General features: G+C 40.6%; 1 protein-coding gene across 1 annotated transcript in view; it reads right to left on the minus strand.

Annotated features, from left to right (window-relative positions):
* Window positions 1-13,496, minus strand: part of PNLIPRP3 (pancreatic lipase related protein 3) — a 28,114-nt gene extending 14,618 nt beyond the window's left edge. Inside the window, exons 1-4 of the mRNA XM_038758345.1 lie at window positions 13,420-13,496; window positions 7,092-7,246; window positions 1,424-1,543; window positions 806-937 (exon numbers count right to left, since the gene is read on the minus strand). Of these exons, the coding sequence (XP_038614273.1) occupies window positions 806-937; window positions 1,424-1,543; window positions 7,092-7,246; window positions 13,420-13,468 (456 nt within the window). The 5' untranslated portion in view covers window positions 13,469-13,496. The remainder of the gene's footprint in view (window positions 1-805; window positions 938-1,423; window positions 1,544-7,091; window positions 7,247-13,419) is intronic.
* Between the last annotated feature and the right edge of the window lie 11,593 nt (window positions 13,497-25,089).

The raw sequence follows: 25,089 nt of genomic DNA on the forward strand, positions 1-25,089 counted from the left end.
GGAGAAGTTACAAGATAACCAGAATGGACACAATTCATTTTCTACAAGGGGTTTACAGATTAGATAGGAGGGTTTAGGATTTACACCCCATTTTACAGATGAGGTAACTGAGGCACAAAGAAGTTAAGTGACTTGCCCAAGGTCACACTGCAGAGAAGTGGGATTAGAACCCAGGTCTTCTGACTCCTAGTCCCGTGCTCTTTCCACTAGACCTCCCTGCTTCCCTGTGATAAGATTCCAAGGCTGAAGAGAACCAAAGCTATGCTCACCACCTCCTAACCAAGGACTTTCAGCCACAACTGAAGAAGCTATATAAACCCATTACCACTACCTCAGCTCTGCAGCCGAGTGCAAATATCACCATCGTCACACACAAGGTAGCATTATATGGAATGTCAAAACTGAAAGAGAGGATTTTTAAGATTCATTTTCTTTCAGTGACTAATAATAATAATAAAAAATCAATGAACAAAACTAGAAGTGTGTTTCTACCAAAACCAAAATGCACTACATTTTGCCTACCAGCCAAATCACTGTAATAGTGTTTTGAGGATGTTTCCCTCAGACCCTCGTGCGAAGAAACATTGCCATCCAGTGGAGTTTTACCTCAATAACCGTCACCCCTATTAACAATTAGAAATTTTTCCAGGGGAATGTACAGACCTGAATTCACCTAGAATTATTTTTTTTTGCATTCAGCACTTCCAATACGTCATAAATATCAAAAATTCAAAAAGTCAAACTTTGGTAGCTCCAAAGAAAGCATAACTTCAATAAAGATAGTTCAAGTATAACTCTTCTTTACCATGAGAACGTCTACAAAATAGGCCACTTCAGCCCCCACTACCCGAAGGTTGTCAACTGCAGTGATGTATTCTAAGGATCCATTTAACCAGTCTAAATTAATGCAGTTCACATCTTCAGCTTCCAGTAACACCTAGCAAATAGAGAAAACAGATACTGGTTGAAAGTGCTAAACCCAAAATAATTCTTAACAGCAATGCATATTCCACTAACCTTAACTACAAGAAAAGACTATTTTATTTCATTATGCAAACATGCCAACTTGATTTTTTCATGAATTATCATGAGAACTGTAATCACTAAGAGTATCATCAAATTGTTTTCTGAGTGACCACATATCCTGTAGCACAGGACAGCCCTATTTGTCAAAATATAGCAGACTTTTCCCCTTAGTATGAACTGAATACTCTCTTCCATTCATAAAATAATAATAATATTTATTAAGTGCTTAATATGGGTAATTCATCTAGCCTTCTGAAAGAAGTGCAATTTGAATTATAGCATGGTATTACTTCCACATTATCCATTAATCCAGAGAAAACTGTACATGAATAGTAAACTCTGAGTTTTCTGCTTAATGTAAGAATGTAACTATTCTGACATGATGTACATATCATACGTTGCACATGTGTCTCTGCCATTTCCCATTCGTTTTCCATCCAGGTATGTTAATGCGACTTATCTTGTCCATTCTAAAATGGGAGAGCTGGATCGTTGAATGATTTACAGCGCTGATTTCCTGTGTGAAATGAAAATAAAGATCAAAATACCATTTATAGGTATTAAAGTCCTTAAGGAGTGATCTGGCTACAAAAGCTGCACTAAATTCTAAGTATCTGTCTTAGACCAAAAGACCATATGAAAGGTCAGAATGGGTTAGATCCATGATCTGATGAGCCCCACCACCACTACTTAATAGTCAATAGATAAAAGTTTATTGAACCTTCTCAAATACGATGCTATTGTACTTTGCCAAACTGATTTCCAAATCAATCAATGGCATTTACTGAATGCTTGTTCTGTGCACATTTCCATGGTTGGGGAATTTACCACATAAAATTCTTAATTTCCACTTAGATCTTCACAGTTATGAATGTTTACAAGCTTTTCTTGCTCTTTAATACTAAGTTTTTCTTCTAACATATTTATCTTTTCCCTGTACTAGGTCACTACTGTTGTCCTACTTTCATAAAATTAACTTGCTTTATATTCATTTCACTGAACTTATCTTCACTTATTAAGTAAATAATAACAATAATAATGGTACCTTTTAAGTGCTTATTATTTGCCAAGCACTGTTCTACGTGCTGGAGTAGATACATGCTTGACACCTGTCCACATGTTTTGTTTTGTTGTCTGTCTCCCCTTTCTAGACTGTGAGCCCGTTGTTAGGTGAGGACCGTCTCTATATGTTGCCAACTTGTACTTCCCAAGCGCTTAGTACACTGCTCTGCACACAGTAAGCTCTCAATAAATACGATTGAATGGATGAATGAATGAATACAAGTCAATTAGGTTGGGTATAGTCCCTGATCCACACAAGGCTCACAATCTTGATTCCCAATTTTTCAGATGAGGTAACAGGTCCAGAGAAGTGAGGTGATATTCCCAAAATCACACAGCAGACATTGTGGCAGACCTGGGATTAGAGCCCAGGTCCTTCTGACTCCCAGGCCTGTGTTCTAACCACTAAGTACGCTGCTTCTCTAAAATGTGTGCATATTACTACTACAAAGCTCTAGGAGCCTTCAGACATGTCTGAAATCCCCAGTCACCTTTGGTAGTCATCAGAACCCTACTCTATTTCTCTAGAGTGGGGAGGCTTACAAACTACACACCCTTGTCAGAAAAAAAAAAAAATGGAGCATTCAGCAGCACAGAAAAGGCCTGAACTAAATTCATAACCATTTCAATCAACTCCTTGAGTTAATCTGCTTACACCACTTACAAAAAATGGTAGAAAATTGGGAAGAAGACTGAGAATGGGAGGGAAATGCTCTATTCCTCTTTCTCTGCTGCCACTATCGATCAATCAATCATACTTATTGAGCACTGACTGTGTGCAGAGCACTGAACTAAGTGCTTGGGAGAGTACAATGTAATGGTGTAACAGAGTTGGTAGACAAATTCCCTGCCCATAACAAACTTACAATCTAGTAGAGAGTGAAAATGATAACTTTCAATAGTAGGCATTTCAAATAATACACTTCATTTTGCCATTAGAGACACTATAAGAACCTAACCTATATTTTACTATAATATCCAGATAATTATGGAAGTGCAGCTATGGCCTTACTTTGTGCCATACCACCAGAGATACAACATTTTGCCTCATTCCATGTCATCTCATTTGTAGACACGAGTCTTCAGAAATGGATTTTTTTTCATTCTAGGAGACAACACTATTCTTGCATTAGGATATTTCAGAGCCACTAGGTATGTATCAAAGCTGATATGAATCAGTTTTGCATTTGTTTGAAAGTTGGCGACGCTTTGACACGCAACTCCTGATTGCAGCTCACTGACACACTTGGGGTAACTACTGAAGAATTATAATGACAAGGTGACGGATTTCACATCATCATTTCCACCTCCATCAACCCCACCTTCCAAGGCCCGATTATTGTGTAAACCTGTTTATGAGTCCCACCTTCAGACACGCACAGACACTGATTTTTGACTTCATCGATGACTTTTAACTCCTAGACTCATCTTGCCTTGTTGCTCTACATTTGCTTGTAAGAATACTTTGTTAACAAACCAAATGGCAGCCTGCCAGTATAGAAGTCAAAGTGGGGCACCCTGTTATTGCCTGTATTCTCACACAAGAAACTACATTTCAACTGAGAATATGATTCCATGGTCATCCACTGCAGAACTACAAATCTCCCAGATTTCACCTACCTTTAATGCCTTATGATACTATATCTTTTAACCATTTTTTTTTACTAATCTCTGTTTTAGTTTGTTTCCCCACAGATGATGGAAGAACTCATGTATATGTACTTGCTTATGTGGCGAAACAAAGGGACCAATTAATTTGGGTAATAATGACTGCATTGAAAAATGAGGAACAGGCAGAACTGGATAGAGCTAAGTTTGGCAATGAGCTTCGCTTTTTTTCTCCTAAGCAGAAACAGACTAGAAAAAGAATTCCCAATGCCAAGATTATTTTTTTCATGTCTAAATTATCTTAATATTTATAAGTTGTTGTCTACTCCATTCTGAGGAAAAGCTTTTCAGGATGTTTTCCCAGCAAAGATTGGTAAAGATAATGATGACATTTATTAAGTACTTACTATGGGGCAAACTGTGTTAATCCCTGGAATGGATACAAGATAATCAGATCTGACACTGTCCCGTTCCCACACAGGTATTAACGTCTGTATCCCCCTCTAGACGTGAGCTTCTTATGGGCATGGAACATGTCTATTGTATTGTTCTCTCCCAAGAGTCAGTGCAGTGTTTGGCACACAGTAAGTATTCAATAAATACCACTGATTGATTAATAAGAGTAAGGGAGAACAAGTATTTTATGCCCATTTTCACACAGTAAGCATTCAATAAATACCACTGATTGATTAATAAGAGTAAGGGAGAACAAGTATTTTATGCCCATTTTAAAGGTGAGGAAACTGAAGCATGGATAAATCACTTGCTCAAGATGACACAGAAGGTAACTTTGTCAAGCCAGGACTTAGAACCTAGCTCTCATGACTCCCAATTTTGTGCTCTATCCAACAGGTGACAGTGTCTCCTATCATAAGAAGCAGTGTGGCATAGTGGATAGAGCATGGGCCTGGGAGTCAGAAGGTCATGGATTCTAATCCTGGCTCCTCTACTTGTCTGCTGGGTGACCTTGGGCAAGTAACTGCACTTCTCCGTGCCTCGGTTACCTCATCTGTAAAAAGGGGATTGAGACTGTGAACCCCATGTGGGACAGGGACTGTGTCCGACCCGATTTGCTCATATCCACCCCAGCACTTAGTACAGTGCTTGGCACATAGTAAGCACTTAAATACCATAAGTATTTAACAAGTATATGGGAGAAGCACCATGGCTCAGTGAAAAGAGCATGGGCTTGGGAGTCAGAGTTCATGGGTTCTAATCCTGGCTCTGCCACATGTCTGCTGTGTGACCTTGGGCAAGTCACTTAACTTCTCTGGGCCTCAGTTACCTCATCTGTAAAATGGGGATTAAGACTGTGAGCTGAGCCCCACGTGGGGCAACCTGATCACCTTGTATCCCCCTCAGTGCTTAGAGCACGTGCTTTGCACATAGTAAGCGCTTAACAAATGCCATTATAATAATAACTATTATTATTATTACCATAGCAGTATTTATAACAATAATATATACATGTATGTAGGGGGGTACATATGTAAAAATACACACACACACACATTCACACACACATTCCAAACATATACATGTATGGCTGTACACCCAGTTCTCAATAATCCAGAGGGATATGTTCTTATAATTCAGAACGAGGTGTTAAGGAAAATTTGTGTCGTAGCACTTATTGCGACTGAGATTGTAACCAAACTGCGTGCTGACTCCAAACAAGCTTCCACTGTTGGACAAACATTCCCTAACTTCTTAATCAATTCAATCAATCGTATTTATTAAGCTCTTACTCTGTGCAGAGCACTGTACTAAGTCCTTGGGAGAGTACAACACAACAATATAATATACACTTTCCCTGTCCACACTGAGTTTACTATCTAGAGGGGGAGAAAGACTTTAATATAAATAAATAAATTACAGATATGTACCTAAAGAGCTGTGTAGCTGTGTGTTGGAGGGTGAATAAAGGGAGCACGTCAGGGTGATGAGGAAGGGAGTGGGAAAAGAGGAAATGAGGACTTAGGGAAGACCTCTTGGAGGGGCTGTGCCTTCAACAAGGCCTCGAAGGAGGGGAGAGCAACTGTCTGTTGGCTATGAAAAGGAAAGGCATTCCAGGCCAGAGGCATGATAAGGGCAAGTGGTTGATGGTGAGATAGCCAAAAGCATAATAACAACATGAACTGTGCCTTTCCTTTGTCTACTTCTTTCTTAAGATGGCATTCCTGAGAGAAAGATTCTAACTTTGCGTGACAAGTATGGCTGAAGACACCCATATTTGAATGACCTCCTCATTTTGCCTAGGACCCTGTTTAGGGGTAAGGGAAGGGGGAGCACCGCACAAAGAAAGTGCTCAGTAAGTAGCAGTGATTGACTGATAAACAGGAGTTGTTTTTCTATGAATGGTGATGCTTTGAACAGAGTCATCCACGCTCTTTGCCACTCCCTATGTGAACAGCAGCAGATACTGCAAGATGGTGGACCAAAGTTAGCAGCAGTCAGTAGCTAGGTATCAGCCACTGGGTGCCATTTGCAGCAGCAGGCAATGCTATGCCTGCATCCAATTTTTTTCTGCCTAAAGGAAGAGAGCCATAACAATAGAGAAATTTGTTAAGTCCTTACTATAGGCCAAGCACTGTACTCAGCGCTGGGATAGGCACAAGATAATCAGGTCCCACCTGGGGCTCACAGTCTAACGTAGGAGGGAGAACAGGTATTGAATCCCTGTTTTGCAGCTGAGGGAACCAAGGCACAGAAAAGTTAAGTGACTTGCCCAAGGTCACACAGCAGACAAGCAGCAGAGCAGGGATTAGAACCCAGGTCCTCAGACTTTGAGGCCCAGGCTCTTTTCACAAGGCCACACTGCTTCTCAGCTGTGAGACCTAAAGGCAGACTCTGCGATATGTTTGCTGGAAGACGATTCTGAATGGATCTCCCAGGATAAAAGTTTGAGTATTTCAAAGTATTAGGCATTGTTATAACTGAAGAATACTTCAAAGTCATTTTATTTGTGCAGTTATTTAGTGAGCTCACTTTTCTCAAAATGAGACCAGGCCAAACATTATTTACCATTTTCAAGTATGCTGAACATAAATGCTAGGACAAATTACATGGAATGAAAAGGATACTAACAAATCATTTCCCTCCAAACTAGAGAGCTGGGTTAACTGGGATTTTTCCACCAAAAATATTATGGAGAAAATGGGATTAAATAAATGAAACTACTATTCCACAATCAAAGATTGTGAACCCCTCAGGGGACAAGCCCTGTATCTAATTCCCACCTGTATACTTTCCCAGCACTTAGTAAAGTTTTTTGCAGACAGCAAGCACTTAATTAATACTATTATTACAATTACTTATTTAAAATTGTATTCATTCATCCATCCATTCAATTGTATTCATTATACTGACAGTCTAAAAGTATCAAATCTTCTTACTTGAAAGTTTTTTGGATTGTCTCTAGTGTAGAGAAGAAAGCGGGTATTTATTTCTTCTGGAGACCACGGTAACCCCGCAAATTGTCTTTCCACTGTGCCAGTCCAAGGTAAACCATCTCTAAAACAGCCAACTCGGTCAAAACACACTTCTTTTCCTGTGGAACAAAAATCAAACCATATGTTAGGAATCAAATGTAGTCCAATAGTATGTTGAAGCTGTGGAGATTTATTGCACTTATACTCGTCTTCAACTCCCTAACAGACATGATCAGAACTGTATTGAAAAATTATGCAATTTCCTACATATTCCAGGAAAAGAAAGTTAGTAGTCCATCTTAATGGAATCTCAATTGTTCCTCCCTTCCATCTCCAGAGTTTTCCATGTCTGTTGATCTTAATTAAACACCATTTGGAAATTCTAGATATCTTGAGGATCTAAATTTAAGCTTCTTAGTTTCCCCAGAGGTTAATATTTGGAAATAATTATGAATGATGAATAGTCATCAATTAATTCACTATAAACTTAATATTGAAAATGCTTGAGAAATATGAAATAATTCAGTACACAAGCACCACATTGATTGCACTGATCTGATACTTATTGTTTTATCTACATTCTACTAGGTGCGATTCAAAAGACTTCCAAGTTCACTGAACAGAATATTGTTTAATTGACAAAACTTACAACAATAATTGCAAAGAAAAATGCATTTTTCCTTTCTCTACTCTCCCCCCACTTCAATGTTCTAAGGTGTTGGTGTAGCACTTAGTACAGTGCTTTGCACACAGTAGGAGCTCAATAAATATGATTAAATGAATAGAATATTTAGGAAAGCCTGGTCCAGTGCACCTGTTCTAGGGAGGGCAGATTTACATGAGAAATTGAGAGAGGAAAGAGGAAAAAGCATCAAAGCTCAGGGGTCCAGAAGAGATGACAAGGTTTTGTCTCTTCTCCACTTCCAAATTCAGTATCATTACCTTCCTATTGAGTAAAACTGGTAGGGAGCGGGGTCAGTCAGAGAGAAAAGAGAGGCATGGGCCTGGGAGTCAGAAGCACCTGGCTAATCCCAGCTCTGTCATTTATCTGCTGTGTGACCTTGGAAAGTCGCTTAACTTTTCTGTGTCTCAGGTACCGCACCTGTGAAATGGGGATCTGTAAAATTCATTCATTCATTCAATCATATTTATTGAGCACTTACTGTGTGCAGAGCACTGTACTAAGCGCTTGGGAAGTACAAGTTGGCTACATATAGAGACGGTCCGTACCCAACAGTGGGCTCACAGTCTAGAAGAGTGGGCTCACAGTCTAGAATCTAAAATCTGAGAACTCTATGAGGGCTAGGGAATGTGTCCAATCTGATTAACTGGTATCTTCTCCAGTGCTTAGTATGGTGCCTGGACCATAGTAAACACTTAACAAATACCATAAAAACAAAACAAAATACTATGGTTCAAGTTAATAAGGCCACTGTCAGACTCTTGTTACCTAATTCTTTCATTCAATCATATTTATTGAGCACTTACTGTCTGCAAAGCACTGTACTAAGCGCTTGAGAAAGTACAGTATAACAGACAAATTCCCTGCCCACAATGAGCTCACAGTCTAGAGAAGGAGACAAACATTACTATACATAAATAAATAATGACAGCTATCTACAGACATATACATATGTGCTGTGGGGATGAGAGGGAGGATGAATGAAGGGAGCAAATCAGGGTGACAGAAGGGAATGGGAGAAGAGGAGAGGAGGGCTTAGTCAGGGAAAGCTTCTTGGAGGAGATGTGCCTTCAGTAAGGTTTTGAAGTAGGGGAGAGCAATTATCTGTCTGATAATTGCTCCTCTCCGATCTCCCATCCTCCTGTCTCTCCCCACTTCAATCCATAATTCACGCCACTGCCCGGATTGTTTTTGTCCAGAAACGCTCTGGGCATGTTACTCCCCTCCTCAAAAATCTCCAGTGGCTACCAATCAACCTACGCATCAGGCAGAAACTCCTCACCCCCGGCTTCAAGGCTCTCCATCACCTCGCCCCCTCCTACCTCACCTCCCTTCTCTCCTTCTACAGCCCAGCCCACACCCTCTGCTCCTCTACCACTAATCTCCTCACCGTGCCTCATTCTCACCTGTCCTGCTGTCGACCCCTGGCCCATGTCATCCCCCTGGCCTGGAATGCCCTCCCTCCCCACATCCGCCAAGCTAGCTCTTGTCCTCCCTTCAAGGCCCTACTGAGAGCTCACCTACTCCAGGAGGCCTTCCCAGACTGAGCCCCCTCCTTCCTCTCCCCCTCCTCCTCCTCTCCATCCCCCCCACCTTACCTCCTTCCCTTCCCCACAGCACCTGTATATATGTCTATATGTTTGTACGTATTTATTACTCTATTTATTTTACTTGTACATATTTATTCTATTTATTTTATTCTGTTAATATGTTTTGTTTTGTTGTCTGTCTCCCCCCTTCTAGATTGTGAGCCCACTGTTGGGTAGGGACCGTCTCTATATGTTGCCAACTTGTACTTCCCAAGTGCTTAGTACAGTGCTCTGCACACAGTAAGTGCTCAATAAATATGATTGAATAAATGAATGAATGAATAAGCAGGGCAGGGCATTCTAGGCCAGAGGTAGGATGTGGGTGAGAGGTTGGCGGTGAGATAGATGAAATCGAGGTACAGTGAGAAGGTTAGCACTAGAGGAACAAAGTGGGCCGGCTGGGTTGTAGTAGAAGAGTAGTGAGGTAAGGGAGAAGGGGACACAGTGATTTAAGTGCTTTAAAGCCAATACTGAGGAGTTTTTGTTTGCCTAATGAAACGCAAGGAGTATGACAGCACAACAGAAAGGTGACTGCATTGAGTTAAAATGCCAGTTGAGTTTTTTTGTCTGAGATTGGTCTTGTTCCAGAAAAGGCTTGACACCAGGGTAATAGGAGGACTGAACCAACTCTAAGCCAACCCTGATCCTAAGGATCCTGGAGAAGCTGGAACAGTTCCACTTTCCCCATGGGCTGACTTGACCTAGCGAAGTGACCAAGGTGGTCAGACACCAAAGAGCACCCAGAGACAGGATACACAGGGTGACTTAAAACCCCAGGCATCGCTTCCTGGCCAGGGAGAGCTAGGCTTCCCACCAAACCTAGAGTAGTTTTGGATATGGCACAAACCAAACAGCCAAAATAATCTCCTTCTCAACAAAAGAAGTCACATAATCTACAGTGGAACAATCATTCAATGGTGGAATTTACTGAGCATAGTGTAAACTCTGTAATAAGTCCTTCAGGGAGTACTACAGATGCAAGACACACATGACCTGCCCTCAGGCATTTACCATCTAATGGGGGAGACTGGTGACCAAGAACTATCTACAGATAGTGGAAGCAGAAGGACTAACATGGCTATTACAGGCATCCATACAGTGGAAAGAGCACGGGCTTTGGAGTCAGAGGTCATGGGTTCAAATCCCAGCTCTGCCAATTGTCAGCTATGTGACTTTGGGCAAGTCACTTAACTTCTCTGTGCCTCAGTTACCTCATCTGTAAAATGGGGATTAAGACTGTGAGCCCCCTGTGGGACAACCTGATCACCTTGTAACCTCCCCAGTGCTTAGAACAGTTCAATGCAGCGGTGGTCGGGCAACCACTGGAGGTTCTTGAGGAGTGGGGAGATACGGTCTGAAATTTTTTTTAGAAAAATGGTCTCTGCAAAGAAAAATGATCCACATCTTTTTATTGCACTCTCCCAAACACTCAGCAGTTTTGTGCCTAAGAAGCTCTCAGTCAATATCATTGATTAAATTGCTTGATTGATCAAGCAGATATGTACACACTAACCCAACTCCTTATATAAATAAGAAGAGAGAGGTTGATGAAGAAATCTTAAAGAAACAATACCAGATAAACAGCATGCCTAAGTTGACAGCTAGTGGGTATCACATTGATCCAAATTTAGAAGCAAGTTGGGAAATGTTGACACTATATTATTCAAACCAGTTCTAAGACCTGGATGTCTCCATAAGCCAACTCACATATGTACAAACTGAGTCTGTAACCTCTATAGGAAAGACCCACCCCAACGTGAATATATGTGGAAACACCAAGATCAGCTCTTTGACTTAGTAGTACCCCAGCCAGGGGAAGGCAGAAGTTCCAGTTCTGTTAATATTTGGATAATGTCATCCACCTCAGAGGCATGTAGCATAACAGGCATTTTCTAAGACCTAGAGGAACAAGTGGTCCCTGAGGTAAGCATGCTGATTTTATGTAATAGCTAAATGCTTTACACTGCCTCTGGTCATTCTGGTTCTCTCTCTGGATTAGAGGAAATTGATGCATATGACAATGAGTGGATATTTCAGTTTGCAACAGGGGAAGATTACAGATGGTTTTCCAGGATTGCCTCAGATGAGGGACTAATCCTGTGCTTTATCTGTTATGAAACAATGAAATATAAATCACTTCATTATTTGAATCTACATCATTTACCTGCTTTCTGGATCTTTTTAATTTTTTTGAACTGTAGCAGTTTAATTGGTTTTAGGTCATTGTTTAGCGGCTGCTTCCAATTTATAGCAGCTACAGTGACTGATTCTGCAAAAAGGGAAATAGGATGCCTGTGTCTGATGACCATTCAAATGATTTTCTGTAACTCACTTCTGTCCTCTGTAAATATGCAAGACCACATACCACTCCATCTCCACAATCCATCTTCTTCAGGAGGCTTTCTCCAATTAAGTTCCACCACACCAGGTTAAGTATGACCACCCTTTGCACCCAGGCACATATCAATTTTCTTATTTTTCTGATTCATTCACTGATTGTTTCTTCTATGTTCCAGAAATTTGCTATTATCAAGCACATCTATGATTTCCCTCCTGCTTCCACTATATCAAATTAATTTATACCTGTCTATCTCCTGCACTAAGAACAGGGACTGGATCTTTGAATTGTATTTTATTCTCACAAGTGCCTAGTATAGTGCTCTCCATGCAGTAAATGCTAAGTGCAATGCCCTTCTCGCAGTTAAAAAATGTCCTTTAATAATAATAATAATGATGGTATTTGTTAAGCGCTTACTATGTGCCAAGAACTGTTCTAAGCACTGGGGTAGATAAAAGGTAATCAAGGTTGCCCCACGTGGGGCTCACAGTCTTAATCCCCATTTTACAGATGAGGTAACTGAGGCACAGAGAAATGAAGTGACTTACCCAAAGTCACACAGCTGACAAGTGGCAGAGCCAGGATTAGAACCCACAACCACAGACTCCCAAGCCCATGCTCTTTCCACTAAGCCATACTGCTTCCTTTACACCACAGGTACTGAATAAATACCACTGGTTGATAGAATTCTACCTATATGGCCCAGTGTACCATAGTTACACTGGTAACTATGTTTGAAAACAGTGGGTGTAAATATACAAAGATCCATAACCAAGACCTCAGACATCAGTACTTTCTCAGGAAGCTCTAACGCCAGTTTGTCAAGTTATACAATGTGTCTGGAGTTAACCTACTGGTTGGGTTGAGGAAAATCCAATGAATTTGGGCAAATACTGTCCCAATAATTAGCTTGAAATGGAACCAAAATTCTGGAAGCATCTTTAAAAAGTAAGAAAAATGATATTCAGTTAAATCACAACCAGTTACTTTGCTAATCCTTGTGGCTGCTTTGCACTGCCATTACCCAAAAGGAAACTGTATACCACAGCCAAATTGTAGGGAAAACTGACTCAACCAGAGAGCCCAGAGGGCCCAGTTTAGGAGTCAACAGACAAGGCAGACATTTAACTATTCTCCGTCTGAATACGTAGATATGTCTGCCAACACTTAAGGCAGATTTACACCAACAGAGGGAAGTAGTGAATTGAAGTAATTACCTAGATAGTTCATTCCAAAGACCATTTTATCTTAATTATTTGGAAGGTTTAGGCAAAAGCAATTCTTTTGGATAAATATGGATAATTGCCTCTATTTTCCACTTCACTTGGCTCGGGTAGACACAGACTCACTTTAGAGAGCGGACCCATTGGCTTAGAACAGGGTTGAAAGAAGGAACCAAGAAGACGAGTTCCAAGTGAATACTCAGCAAACCATTGCAGAAAACTTTGGCAGGTTACTTGTATGCATCGATAGCAAACTACGATTTAAAGTTCCAAAATACAATACAATAACCATAAGGGTCCTAAGTATTTTTAAGATTCTAAATTTATTCAGAAATCAGGAGATCATTTTTTCTTTAACAAGACAAAAACACACCTATTTTCACTGTTACCATCTATGGCATTAATGAATAAAAGTAGCTTTATTGTGATCAATACATACATGATAAATTATGAATCTTACCTCTAGATGTGGGAAAGAGAAAGAAGACAACAATCCAAATTGCAAACATCGGAGTTGATTAAAAGTCAAATCTTCTTGAAGGGCTTCACTTGACCAATTCCCTTTCTTGTCCACCCCTTAATTTAGTTTATTTTTCTAAAATATAAAACAGTCGTATTTTAGTTCAAGGCTCTGGAGCCTGTGAAAATGACAGTACCTTTAATTCTTCTGTGCTGCAAACAGAAGCTGGATGAATGCTGAATTCCCCAGTCAACCTATACCCAACTTCAAAGATATAATTAGAAGGGTGTATCATAAAAACATGTCACTGACTAAAACCTTCTGAGTGTTCATCATTTCATCATTAGTAACATTCTGATTATACATCAGCTGAGTCAATCTGGGAAGTCACTTTTGGGCTCCAAGTAATAAAATGATGAAGCAGGGCTGATATTTGCTTTCACAAACTGGATTCAAAAGGTAAATAGTTTTTAATCGTTTTTTAATATGATTCTGTCCAATTGGAGCATTTGCTCAGCCTGGTGTCCAGGTAAAAAGTCCAGCAGAGAGTGGGACAATTCAACTCTCTCACCTGCATTTGATTTCCTATTTCCATCAAAGCCATCCTATGTAAAGCTGCAATTTACATTAGGCCAAGTAGATAGCTCCTTAATATAGTTTAGAGTTCTCTCCAAAAAAGATCATTTATGCAGGCTTTGTAGATACCAAGTAATGTGAATTTTAAAAAATGAATTTACCTTCTTGCTGTTACATCATTTCGATCGTTGTTATTCATAATGTAGTTCACAATCACCAAATTTGTCAAATGTCCCAAAAGTGAAGTTGAAATGTGTTGATTATTTTTTCCTTACTCTATTTCCTGGGATGTTTGAATAACACTTTTAAAGTATTTATGAGAAACCTTAAGTTTGCCTATAAAAGAACTTTGTTACTTTATTATGCAAGGTATCAACAAAGGCAAGGTTATGCCATTTACATTGCACTTGACTCAAGTTTTTCTTGAACTATTTCCAGCCAAATCCCAACAGGCTGTAAGTATATTACAAATTATTTTGCCACTGGTGTAAATATTTGTCTCCACATTGTTACAAGAATGTTTCTTTTATTGGTATCACAGACATGTTTCGATTTTGATTCTCTCTCCATGCTTATATCGTAAACTCCTTTAACGCAGAAACAGTGTCTTCTCTTTTAAGTCACCACTGCATGCAAGGGGTACTCACTTTATATTTAAAGATTCAGTCTGAAAAATTAATGACTCTATAAAGTACTGTGGAAGCACAATGGTCATGGTCCTGCATTCACCCTGTTTTCTCTCAGACTTTTCCCTCTGCCTCGTCCCACTTGACCACTTGCACCTGATGGGTTGATTGATTCCAGGCTTGGTTACTTGTTCCAGTCAAGCGAAGCCTATTCATTCATTCAATAGTATTTATTGAGCACTTACTGTGTGCAGAGTACTGTACTAAGCACTTGGGAAGTACAAGTTTGCAATATATAGAGACGGTCCCTACCCAGCAGTGGGCTCACAGTCTAGAAGGGGGAGACAGACAACAAAACAAAACATATAAACCAAATAAAATAAATAGAATAAATATGTACAAGTAAAATAATTCTCTGGGCAGACAAGGTGTACCCATTTTCATGGGGCTAACAATCTCCATCCCCACTTTCCAGATGAGGTGGCTGAGGCCCAGAGAAGTGAAGTGAACTACCCAAGGTCACACAGCAGCCAAGCGGGGGAGCCGGGATTGAGCGCTTACCATGTGCAGAGCACTGTACTAAGCGCTGGGGAGAGGACGACACAACGATAATAATGATACAACAAACCCGTCCCCTGCCCACCATGAACTGGCAGTCGAGAGTCTACAGTCCACTCATCCCGCCCCAAATCGCCCTTCCGCCAACCTTCCCTCTGCTCACTTCCCCTCTCCAAACCACTCCCGATTTGTCTCTGGCAGGGTGGGGAGGGGGTTGCGCATATCTGAAGGGGCAGGGGATAGGAGGGGAAGGCAGGGATGGTGGCCGCAGAAGGGCAGAAGCCTGTGGATGTCAGGACCTGCTGCTGAGCTGGGTTGTAGAGCATCTGAGCGGACGGAGCCGAACCGATGGCCAGCTGGGATAAGGGTGCCTGGCAAAGAGAAGGGAGAAGTGGCAGAAAATGCCCTCGCCACCCACCGCTCCCCACACGCCTTCGGACTCCTCATTGTTCGCCTCACAAGATAATAATCGTGATATTTGTTAAGCGCTCCTGATGAGTCAAGCCTTTTCACAGTTATACAGGTCACAGCAGTAGCAGATGTTGCTTTTTACCTTCAGCTGGCACTTGCTCGTCAAGGTGTAACACATGACCTCTGTCTGATAAACATCTTAGACTAATCCTATCCCACTCGAATAGAACTGGCATCTTCCTGTGTTCAGAGGCCTTGGCTCAATGTGGCGAGATGCAAAACACCCCGTCCACTATTGCACAGCAGAAAGCCTCCACTACTCCGAAGCTGAATGACTTGCCCAGGGTCACACAGAAGGCACATTGCAGAGCCCAGGATTAGAATCTAAATCCTCTGACTTCCTGGCCTCTGCTCTTTCCATTAGGCCATGCTGCGCTTCGAGGAGATTACAATCTAATGGATGATCCAGGAAGACATGCATTATATAAAAACAGTGAGAGCAGTAGCAAAAAGATAGATACAACTGCTAACAATAAGAGAATGAAAAATGAAGAAATAAAAATGCCTTCATTGAAGTCTTATTGAAGGCTCATCTCCTCCAAGAGGCTTTCCCTGACTAAGACCTTTTCTTCCACTCTCTTCTGCATCACCCTGACTTGCTCCATTTATTTATCCCCCCTCCCAGCATCCCCCCTCCCAGCTCCATGGTACTTATGCACATATCCATAATTTTTGTATTTATATTAATGTCTGTTTCCCCTTCTAGACTGTAAGCTCACTGTGGCCAGAGAATATTTCTGTTATCATGTTATATTGTACTCTCCCAAGCACTTACTATAGTGCTCTGAACACAGAAGCTCTCAATAAATACGATTAATTGATTGAAAATGGAATACATTCCCTAGTACATTTATGTTTCTTGAGGACAATTGTGGAATTTTAATTGTGGAATTTCTTGAGTGCTTAGTATGTGTCAAGCATTGTATTAGGTGCCAGACAACTGTTAGGATATCTGGAGAGGGGCAGAAGGTTGGTTGGAGAATGGTTCCTGGTAGAGGTGGGATTTCAGTGGGTTTTCTGAATACAAGAGGGGCACTTACCTAGTAGATTTGAAGGGAAGAAGGTTGAGTCAGGGGGAAGTGCGTGAGCCAGGGGCTGGGGTGAAAGAGTAAAGAGCAAGGAACAGTTATAAGGGTACCTTAGAACATAAGGATGATATTTAATAGTTCAAATACTTCAAGGTGACACAGGATTATGGGATGACTTTTGAAATCATCACTGCTACATCGTGGGATGAGTTTCAAAGGCAGTTCCTTCCACCCACCTATGCTGTAATTACATGGATTCTTTTCCCTCTGATTTCATCTTATGCTGTAATGTTTCATCTCTGTTCCTGTGTCTCTAGACTGTAAACTCATGGGCAGGGAATGTGTCTGTTATATTGCTCTCTCCCAAGCACTTAGTATGGTGCTCTCCACAAAGTAGGTGCTCAATAAATATGATAGATTGACTGTTTCATACCTGGACACTAGAAAAATTGAAAATTTTTTACTCTGACCAAATCCCACGTGTGAATACAAGGAGAGGAATGCATCATAATTAGGAAAAGCATGAATAGTTCACGACCTGGCACCTGGATTACTTAGAGTTGCTTTAAATTTCTTAAACATCATCTAAAAGAAAAAAATCAATCAGTTCTCCACAATAGTTCATAAGGGAGAATTTGTTCTAGAGGAAAAATAATGCCTACTTCACATAACAATAAAATTAGTCCATCAATCAATGGTATTTATTGAGTGCTTGCTACATGCACTGCACTGTACTAAGCACTTGGGACAGTACAACAGAACAGAGCCAGTAGAAACATTCCCTGCCCAAATGGCTGATCCAATGTGCACATTACAACTTACGTACTCAGATTTACTGTCCAGAATTTTAATTCACAGACACTTCAGATGAGTTTCTGATGAGGTTTTCCTCAATGTATTTGTTTGCTTTTACAACCTACAAATCACCTTTTATCAATGCTTTCAAGAAGTGGTGCTATTCATAGGGAGAGAATCCAAAAAAAACTTGGAGGAATGTTTTTGTTTCTGTTTCATTTTGCTTTTTATGGTCTTGTTAAGGGTTTACTATTTGCCAAGCACTGTACTAAGTACTGGGGTAGATACAAGATAATCAGAGTTAACACCACCCTTATTCCACATGAGCCTCACAGTGTTAACTTGTAGGGAGCAAAAGTATTGAATCCCCATTTTACAGATGAGGTATCAGAGGCCAGAGAAGTCAAGTCTTGCAATTAGTGCTCTGGGTATAGTAGGCACTTAATAAATACTATTACCACTACGTGCAAAATGTTTTCTGCATTTTAAGAAGCCTAGTGGAATTCAATTCTTAATTGTTTGAGAAAACAACAAAACATAAAATATTTCATTTTGTGAGCTTTTTATATAAGAAAATGCAGAAAATTTACCTTCCTTGTGACTTTATTTTCCTTTTATAAAAAAGTGGAAACAGAGTTGTCCATGACTATGCATGAGACTTTAATACCCTTGAAGCCAGACAATAAATTCAGGAAATCAGGTTGATTGTCCTTTACTGAATTTCTGTCAAACAAGAAAATCTTGGCAGGAATGATACTTAAATGGTGGCAATTTGTTAAAATATAGCTCAATTGATTGATCACCACTTTTTTTTATTTTTTGCTAGCATTTCTCAATGGTGTAATCTAGAAAAGTATATGAAGCAAATAACAGAGCTAGTAGATACAGTTCCTATTCAGGATCTACCATGCTGTTGGCAATGATAGCTGTGGTACTGAACTTACAATATATCAACCAATCATAGTCATATCATTATAGGATATGTAACATGAAGTTCAGTTAGGTGTTTTCTTTAATGGAGGCAGGAAGAGGTTTACAGTACTTGCTAAGAACTGACAATGTGCCTGGCCCTGAACTAAGCGCTAGGGTAGATACAAGCTAATCAGGTTGGATACAGTCCATGTCCCACATGGGGCTCACAGGCTTAATCTCCATTTTTTAAGTGAGGTAACTGAGGCATAGAAAAGTTAAATGACTTTCCCAAGTTCATACAGCAGAGAGCAGACAAGTGTCAGAACTGGGATTAGAACCCAGGCCCTTCTGACTCCCAGGCCCATGATCTACCCATTAGGCCACACTGTTTCTTCGTTGTGCCATGATACATGCTTTCACTATCCATTTCAGTCAGAACTCTGATACACATGCAGGCATAATGTTAAATGGTCTTGTTTCGGGCTTACCATGTGCCAAGCATTTGGATAGGCCCAATGAGCAGGTTGGACACAGCATCTGACCCACATAAGACTCAGAGTCTAAGTAGGAAGGAGTAGGATTCAATCCCCATTTTACAGATGAGGAAACTGAGGGACAGAGAAGTTCAGTGACTTCCCGAAGCTGGCAAGTTGTAGAACCAGGAATAAAACCTAGGTCCTCTGACTCCTATGCCCGGGCTCCTTCCACTAGATCACATTGCTTCCCTAAACACCATCATTATGATTACTACTAGGTGAATAGTACAATGTAAGCTTTCCTTAATTCAGGGTTTTGCAAGAATGCATCCCTCAGGTTAGAGGAAAATTTAGTACAGTGGAATTATAATGAAGTACTTGATCTTACTAACTCAAAAGCAGTAATGGTTTGAACAATTATTTTACAAGTTGGTTGCGATGTTCCTTAAATTGAATCTCAGGACAACCAAGTGGACATAACTAAATTAAGGTCATATTGTTGTTCTTTAACCCCGGAGTTACTCATTAACAGTCTCTGTGGACTATTTGTTTTTGTATCAGTGGCAACTGATTCATGGCAAAGCCAGGATTTGTGCCCAGAGCTTTTCGATGCTGTTGGTCTGTATGGGGTCCATCAGAACAAATGTCCCATCAGCATTGTAGAAAGAAATTATCAATTCAGAAAGTAAACTAAATAAAATCATAACAGAGTGGGAGGATGTCCTATTGGAAAGAACATGAGAAAGAATGAACCAGTAGGGCCTAGAGATCATCTGAGGGAGAGAAATAAGAGAGAGAAGTCACCAATAACACTAAGGATGCAAGTTTCTGGGAGACAAGATGATGATGCAGCCTTCTAGATTGTAAACCTGTTGTGGGCAGGTAACATGTCTGCTAACTCTGTTGTACTCTTCTCTCCCAAATGCTTAGTACAGTGCTTGGCACATTGTAAGCGCTCAACAAATATCACTAATTGATTGTTGCAAACAAAGATGGGTAAGTTAGGAATATCAGTCGGCCAGTCAGTAGCATTTATTGAGCACTTACTGTGGGCAGAACACTTGGGAGAGTACAAAACAACAATGTACAAAGCAGGAGGTAGGTCTGTACAGAAAACATTTTCCCTGTTTCACAGGGCAGAAAATGGAGGCACTGAAAGGCTAAGTGATTTCTTCCCAGAGGAGAGTGTGGAAAGACTAGAACCCAGGTTCTGTGCTCCAGGCACAAGACTTCCTTTTGAGTGGTAGAGTTCTTGCAGTGGAAAGAATAAGGGACATGGAGTCAGTAGTCCCAGGTTCTAGTGTCAGCTCTCTCACATGCCTGCTGTGTGACCTTGGGCAAGTCACATAACTTCCCTGTGCCTTAACGTCTTCATCTTTGAAATGAGTAGTAGTAATCAGTCAATCAATCAATGGTATTTATTGAGCGCTTACTTTGTGCAGAGCATGGTACTATGGGCTTGGGAAAATACAACAGAATTAACAGACATGCTCCCTACCATAATGAGCTTACAATAGAGAAGCAGCGTGGCTTAGTGGATAGAGCAAAGGCCTGTGAGTCAGAAGGCAATGGGTTCCAATCCTGGCTCTGCCACATGTCTGCTGTGTGACCTTGGGCAAGTCATTTCACTTCTCTGGCCCTCAGTTACCTCATCTGTGAAATGAGGATTAAGAGTGTGAGCCCAAGGTGGGACAGGGACTGTACCCAACCCAATTACCTTGTATCTACCTTAGTGCTTAGAACAGTGCTTGGCACATAGTTAGTGTTTAACAAGTATCATCATTATTATTAAGGGTAATAATATCTATTAATTAAATTTATTATGCTATTACTAGGTACAGAGCACAGTACTAAGTGCTGGGAAAGAGTATTTGTAATTTATTTGCAATGATTCGTATCATCCTCCCTCTAGACTGTAAGCTCATTGCAGGCAGGGAATGTGTCTAGTTATTGCTGTATAGTACTCTCTTAAGCACTTAGTACAGTGCTCTGCACCCAGTAGGCACTCAATAAATATGACTGAATAAATGAATACACAGATGGGAATGTGTCTGATCTCATATCTTATATCAAGCCCAATTCTTAGCATAGTGCAAGTGCTTAATGAATGCCATCATTATCATGAGTCAACAATCTTCCACTTTCAAATGGCAGTCACCATGTGCCTAAATGTAAAAAAAATCAGAATGGATATTTCAAAAACCTAGACTCTATTGCCCTGAATACAGAGTTTTGATGTAATTCCTAATACAATGCCTATAGTGCTGAAGGCCAGGCCTCCAATTAAGAAATTTGAAAGCATCAGGCTGCAGAATTTCTAAATAAAACTGTAATAAACAAAATATTTGCCTCCGGTCTGAGCCCCTTTGCTCAAACTCAAGGTTGGGTCTAAGTTGGAGGTTAATGCAATTGAGTCCAGAAGGCTGGAAGAAACTCTTTCAGAGAAAAGACTCCAATTACCATTCTATCTTATTAATATTCATTCAATTAACAGAAAAATCAATGGAACGAAAAGAAAAAACAGCCAGAATGGCCAGAGACTAAGGATTTGATTCAATAACGGTACTTCAACCACTGTCTGTCAGAACTGAAGTCAAAGACGCACTAACAAGAGTTCACCATGAAAACCAGAAGAAGAATTTATGAATTATTTTACATCATTTTAAAAGCTCCAGTTGATCTTAACCTTGTCTTTAGCAGTAAATACCATCGAATGCTTAACTTACTTTCCAACAGCTAGTCACCGAGGGGAGGTCAGAGAAAGGAATCATAACTCTCTGCCTGACCACAGAAGGACAACCATTCAAAGCAGCAACTGATGCCAGGAGAAGGCTGGTTCGTTGTGGTGGAGGCAGGGGTGGTAATTGTGAGCAGATAATAATAATTGTGGTAATGGTTAAGTGCTTACTATGTACCAGGCACTGCACTAAGCACTAGGGTATACACAAGCTAATTAGACTGGGAGCCCGTTGTTGGGTAGGGACCGTCTCTATATGTTGCTGACTTGTACTTCCCAAGTGCTTAGTACAGTGCTCTGCACACAAGTAAACGCTCAATAAATAAGATTGAATGAATGAATTAGGTTGGACACAGTTCCTGCGTTCACAGTCCCAATCCCCATTTTACAGATGAGGTAACTGAGGCCCAGAGAAGTTAAGTCTCTGCCCAAGGTCATACAGCAGACAAGCTGAGAAGCCTGGATTAGAACCCAGATCCTTCTGACTCCCAGGCCTGTGCTATATTCACTAGGCCATGCTGCTTCTCTGCTTGTCCATTTCTTGTCCTCCACAACTTGAGCTTCTCCCCTGCCCTCTGGCCCCTGACTGTAGAAAAGCAGTCGGTCAGTTTTATCGCTGGATCTTCTGGTGAGGGTCAGGGCTTCACAGTTACAAAGGAGAACACTCACACAAAGTACCAGAAATGAAAAGAGTTGTCGAATGTACCAATCGATGGGATTTAGTGAGGCACTGATCCTTGTTTCTCATTGATATTGGAAATGGGATGCTAAATCCCCAAGTATATCTGTGGCTTCAACACAGTCGTTACACTCCACACTACCTCTTTTCATTCATTTTATTTCAACTCTATTTTGAGAAGAAAGGCTGCCACCAAGTGGGCAGATAAACCATATATGTAAATACAGTTTATACATATATATAAATATATATATATATATATTAAAAACATATGGCCTTTGGCAAACACCATCTCTGCAATCTCCTGAGAGTAATAATAATAGCAGTTGCATATGTAAAGTGCTTGAGGAAGATACAAGATAAGCGGGTGAGCTCACAATCTAAGTGGGAGGAAGAACAGGTACTGAATCCCCAACCTTCTGCAAAATGGGGGTTCAAAACCTGTCCTCCCTCCTTCTCGGACTGAGTCTCATGTGGGACCTGATTTTTTTGTATCTACCCAAGCATGAGGTATAGTGCTTGGCATACAATAAGTGCTTTTAAAATGTCACATTTAAATGTAGTAGTAGTAGTAGTAGTAGCATTAAAAATAGTAATAATAGTATTACGAGGAAACTGAGGCACAGAGAAGTGAAGTGACTTGCACAAGATCACACAGCAGGCAAGTGACAGAGGCAGGATATGATCCCAGGTCCTCTGACTCACAGGCCCATGCTTTTCTCATTAGGCCACAGTGCTTCTCAGTGGTTTGAGAATGTGATCTTCTCCACATGAAATGAGGATACTGTCCAAGTCCATGGGAGGCTGTGTCAGAGCTAGGGGTTTATTTATTCACAGTCCTCAAATCCTGAGCTGCTACTTTTGGGACATTTTGTTTGAACTTGTTCAGTCAATTTAGACCCACTCTCCAGGTTTAAACGTCTTCCTGGATGTAAAAAGAAACCTGCCTAGTGAAACGACTTCTTGTTTGCTCCTGGCTCTTCAGCAAATTTGAAGCCTTGTTGAAAAAAAACTCCACCTCTCACTCCTCTGCTTAGAGAGAGATTTTCATGTTAAAACGTGAAGGATTGTTTAGATAACATAGAATTTAGTCGTTCTAGGGAAATTGGACACAAACAGGCTTCATTCAGGTGAAAAGATGGGAGTCAGAGGGGCAGGAATTTTCATTTTTTTATGGCATTTGTTAAGCCCTTTACTATGTGCCAAACACTGTTCTGAGCACTGGAGGCAGAATGTCACTTTCCACCATGTGACTCAGTGCTGAGTCAATTCTTCAATTTGCTGCTGTATGAGGCACTGGATTGAGGCAGAATCTTGTGGCAGAATTGCATTCTGAAGACTTGCCTTGCATTTAAAGGAGAGCAGCAATGATACCTGTGGACTTGCCAGTGGGGAGTTTAAGAATTTCTGGAAGGAAAATTGGCTGGGTAGAAATTTATTTCCTATTCCTGTGGGCTTTTCTGAGTTGGACTATTGCCAACAGTACTGCCAAGCAAAAGCCAGACCATAAGCTTGTTGTGGGCAAGGAATGTGTCTGTTTACTGTTATATTTTACTCTCCCAAGTGCTAACTACAGTGCTTTGCTCACAGTAAGCGGTCAATAAATGTGATTGACTGAATGAATAAAGGCAATCAAACAATCGATTCTATTTATTAAGCACTTCTAGACATGTTCCCTGCCCATAATGAGCATGCAGTCTAGAGGGCAAGGGTCCCTGAAGGTGGAACAAGGTTGGGGCTGTAAATATCAGTAAGAATGAAACAATGTCAGACCAATTTGCAGTCTTCTCTGCCTTCCACCCTCTGAGGGAAACCCTCAAGTCTCAGTTCTGGATCTCCTTCTGTTCAATTGGTGGTTTTTGTTGAGGTAGTGTGCCAGTGTGTCAGAGTATATCTGTTTATGTATGAGATTGCAGAAAATAATGGAAAGCCAAGTTTAAAAAATGAAAATTCACCTAGAAACATGCAGAAAGAGAATGACAGAGAAAGAGGAGAGATAAGAAAGAGAGAGAGAAAGGGAATTGGGGGGGGGGGGGAGAGTGTGTGTGTGTGTCTGTCTGTCTGTCTGTTAACAGATACAGTATTGACAGAACCCAGTCAGAGAACAGGACATTAGCATTTGTTAGCCTTAGCCAAGAATCAAAATTTCCCAAGTGCTTAGTACAGTGCTCTGCACACAGTAAGCACTCAGTAAATGTGATTGAATGAATGAATTAATAACCCTAACTACCCATTCTGGTTATAATACCCAGTCACATATTGGAACTGGAAATTTGGGGCAGGAATGAGGCAGGAGAGCATTGACAGCTTTGTGTCAGTAGTAGGGTGGACTAGTGGAAAGTGGCACAGGCTTGAGAGTCATAAGATTTAGGTTCTAATCCTGGCCCTGCCATTTGCCTTTTGTATGACCTTGGTCAAGTCACTTAACCTTTCTGTGCCTCAGTTTCCTCACCTGTAAAATGGGGATTAGAAAACTATTTTCACACTCTTTGAGCCATATATAGGTCTCAGCCATATATGGGTCAGGTACTGTGTTTGATCCAATTATCATGTACCCAGCCTGATCCTTGGCAAATAGTAAGCACTTAACAAATACCACAGTTATTATAATTAAAAGTCCAGGCTCAGGTTAGGATTTAACACATAAAACATTTTTCTCTGAATTTTATGCAAATAACTCTGCAATGATATAGACTAGTTCTGCTTTATCTGAAAAAAAAAACACCCATCAATTTCACAGGTTAAATTAGGATTTCTAAGAAAACTCACAGTATAGCATGTGTCATTCCACTGTTCTTTTATCACTAAATCT

This window comes from Tachyglossus aculeatus, chromosome 16 (assembly GCF_015852505.1).
Source record: "Tachyglossus aculeatus isolate mTacAcu1 chromosome 16, mTacAcu1.pri, whole genome shotgun sequence".
Classification (NCBI taxonomy): Eukaryota; Metazoa; Chordata; class Mammalia; order Monotremata; family Tachyglossidae; genus Tachyglossus; species Tachyglossus aculeatus.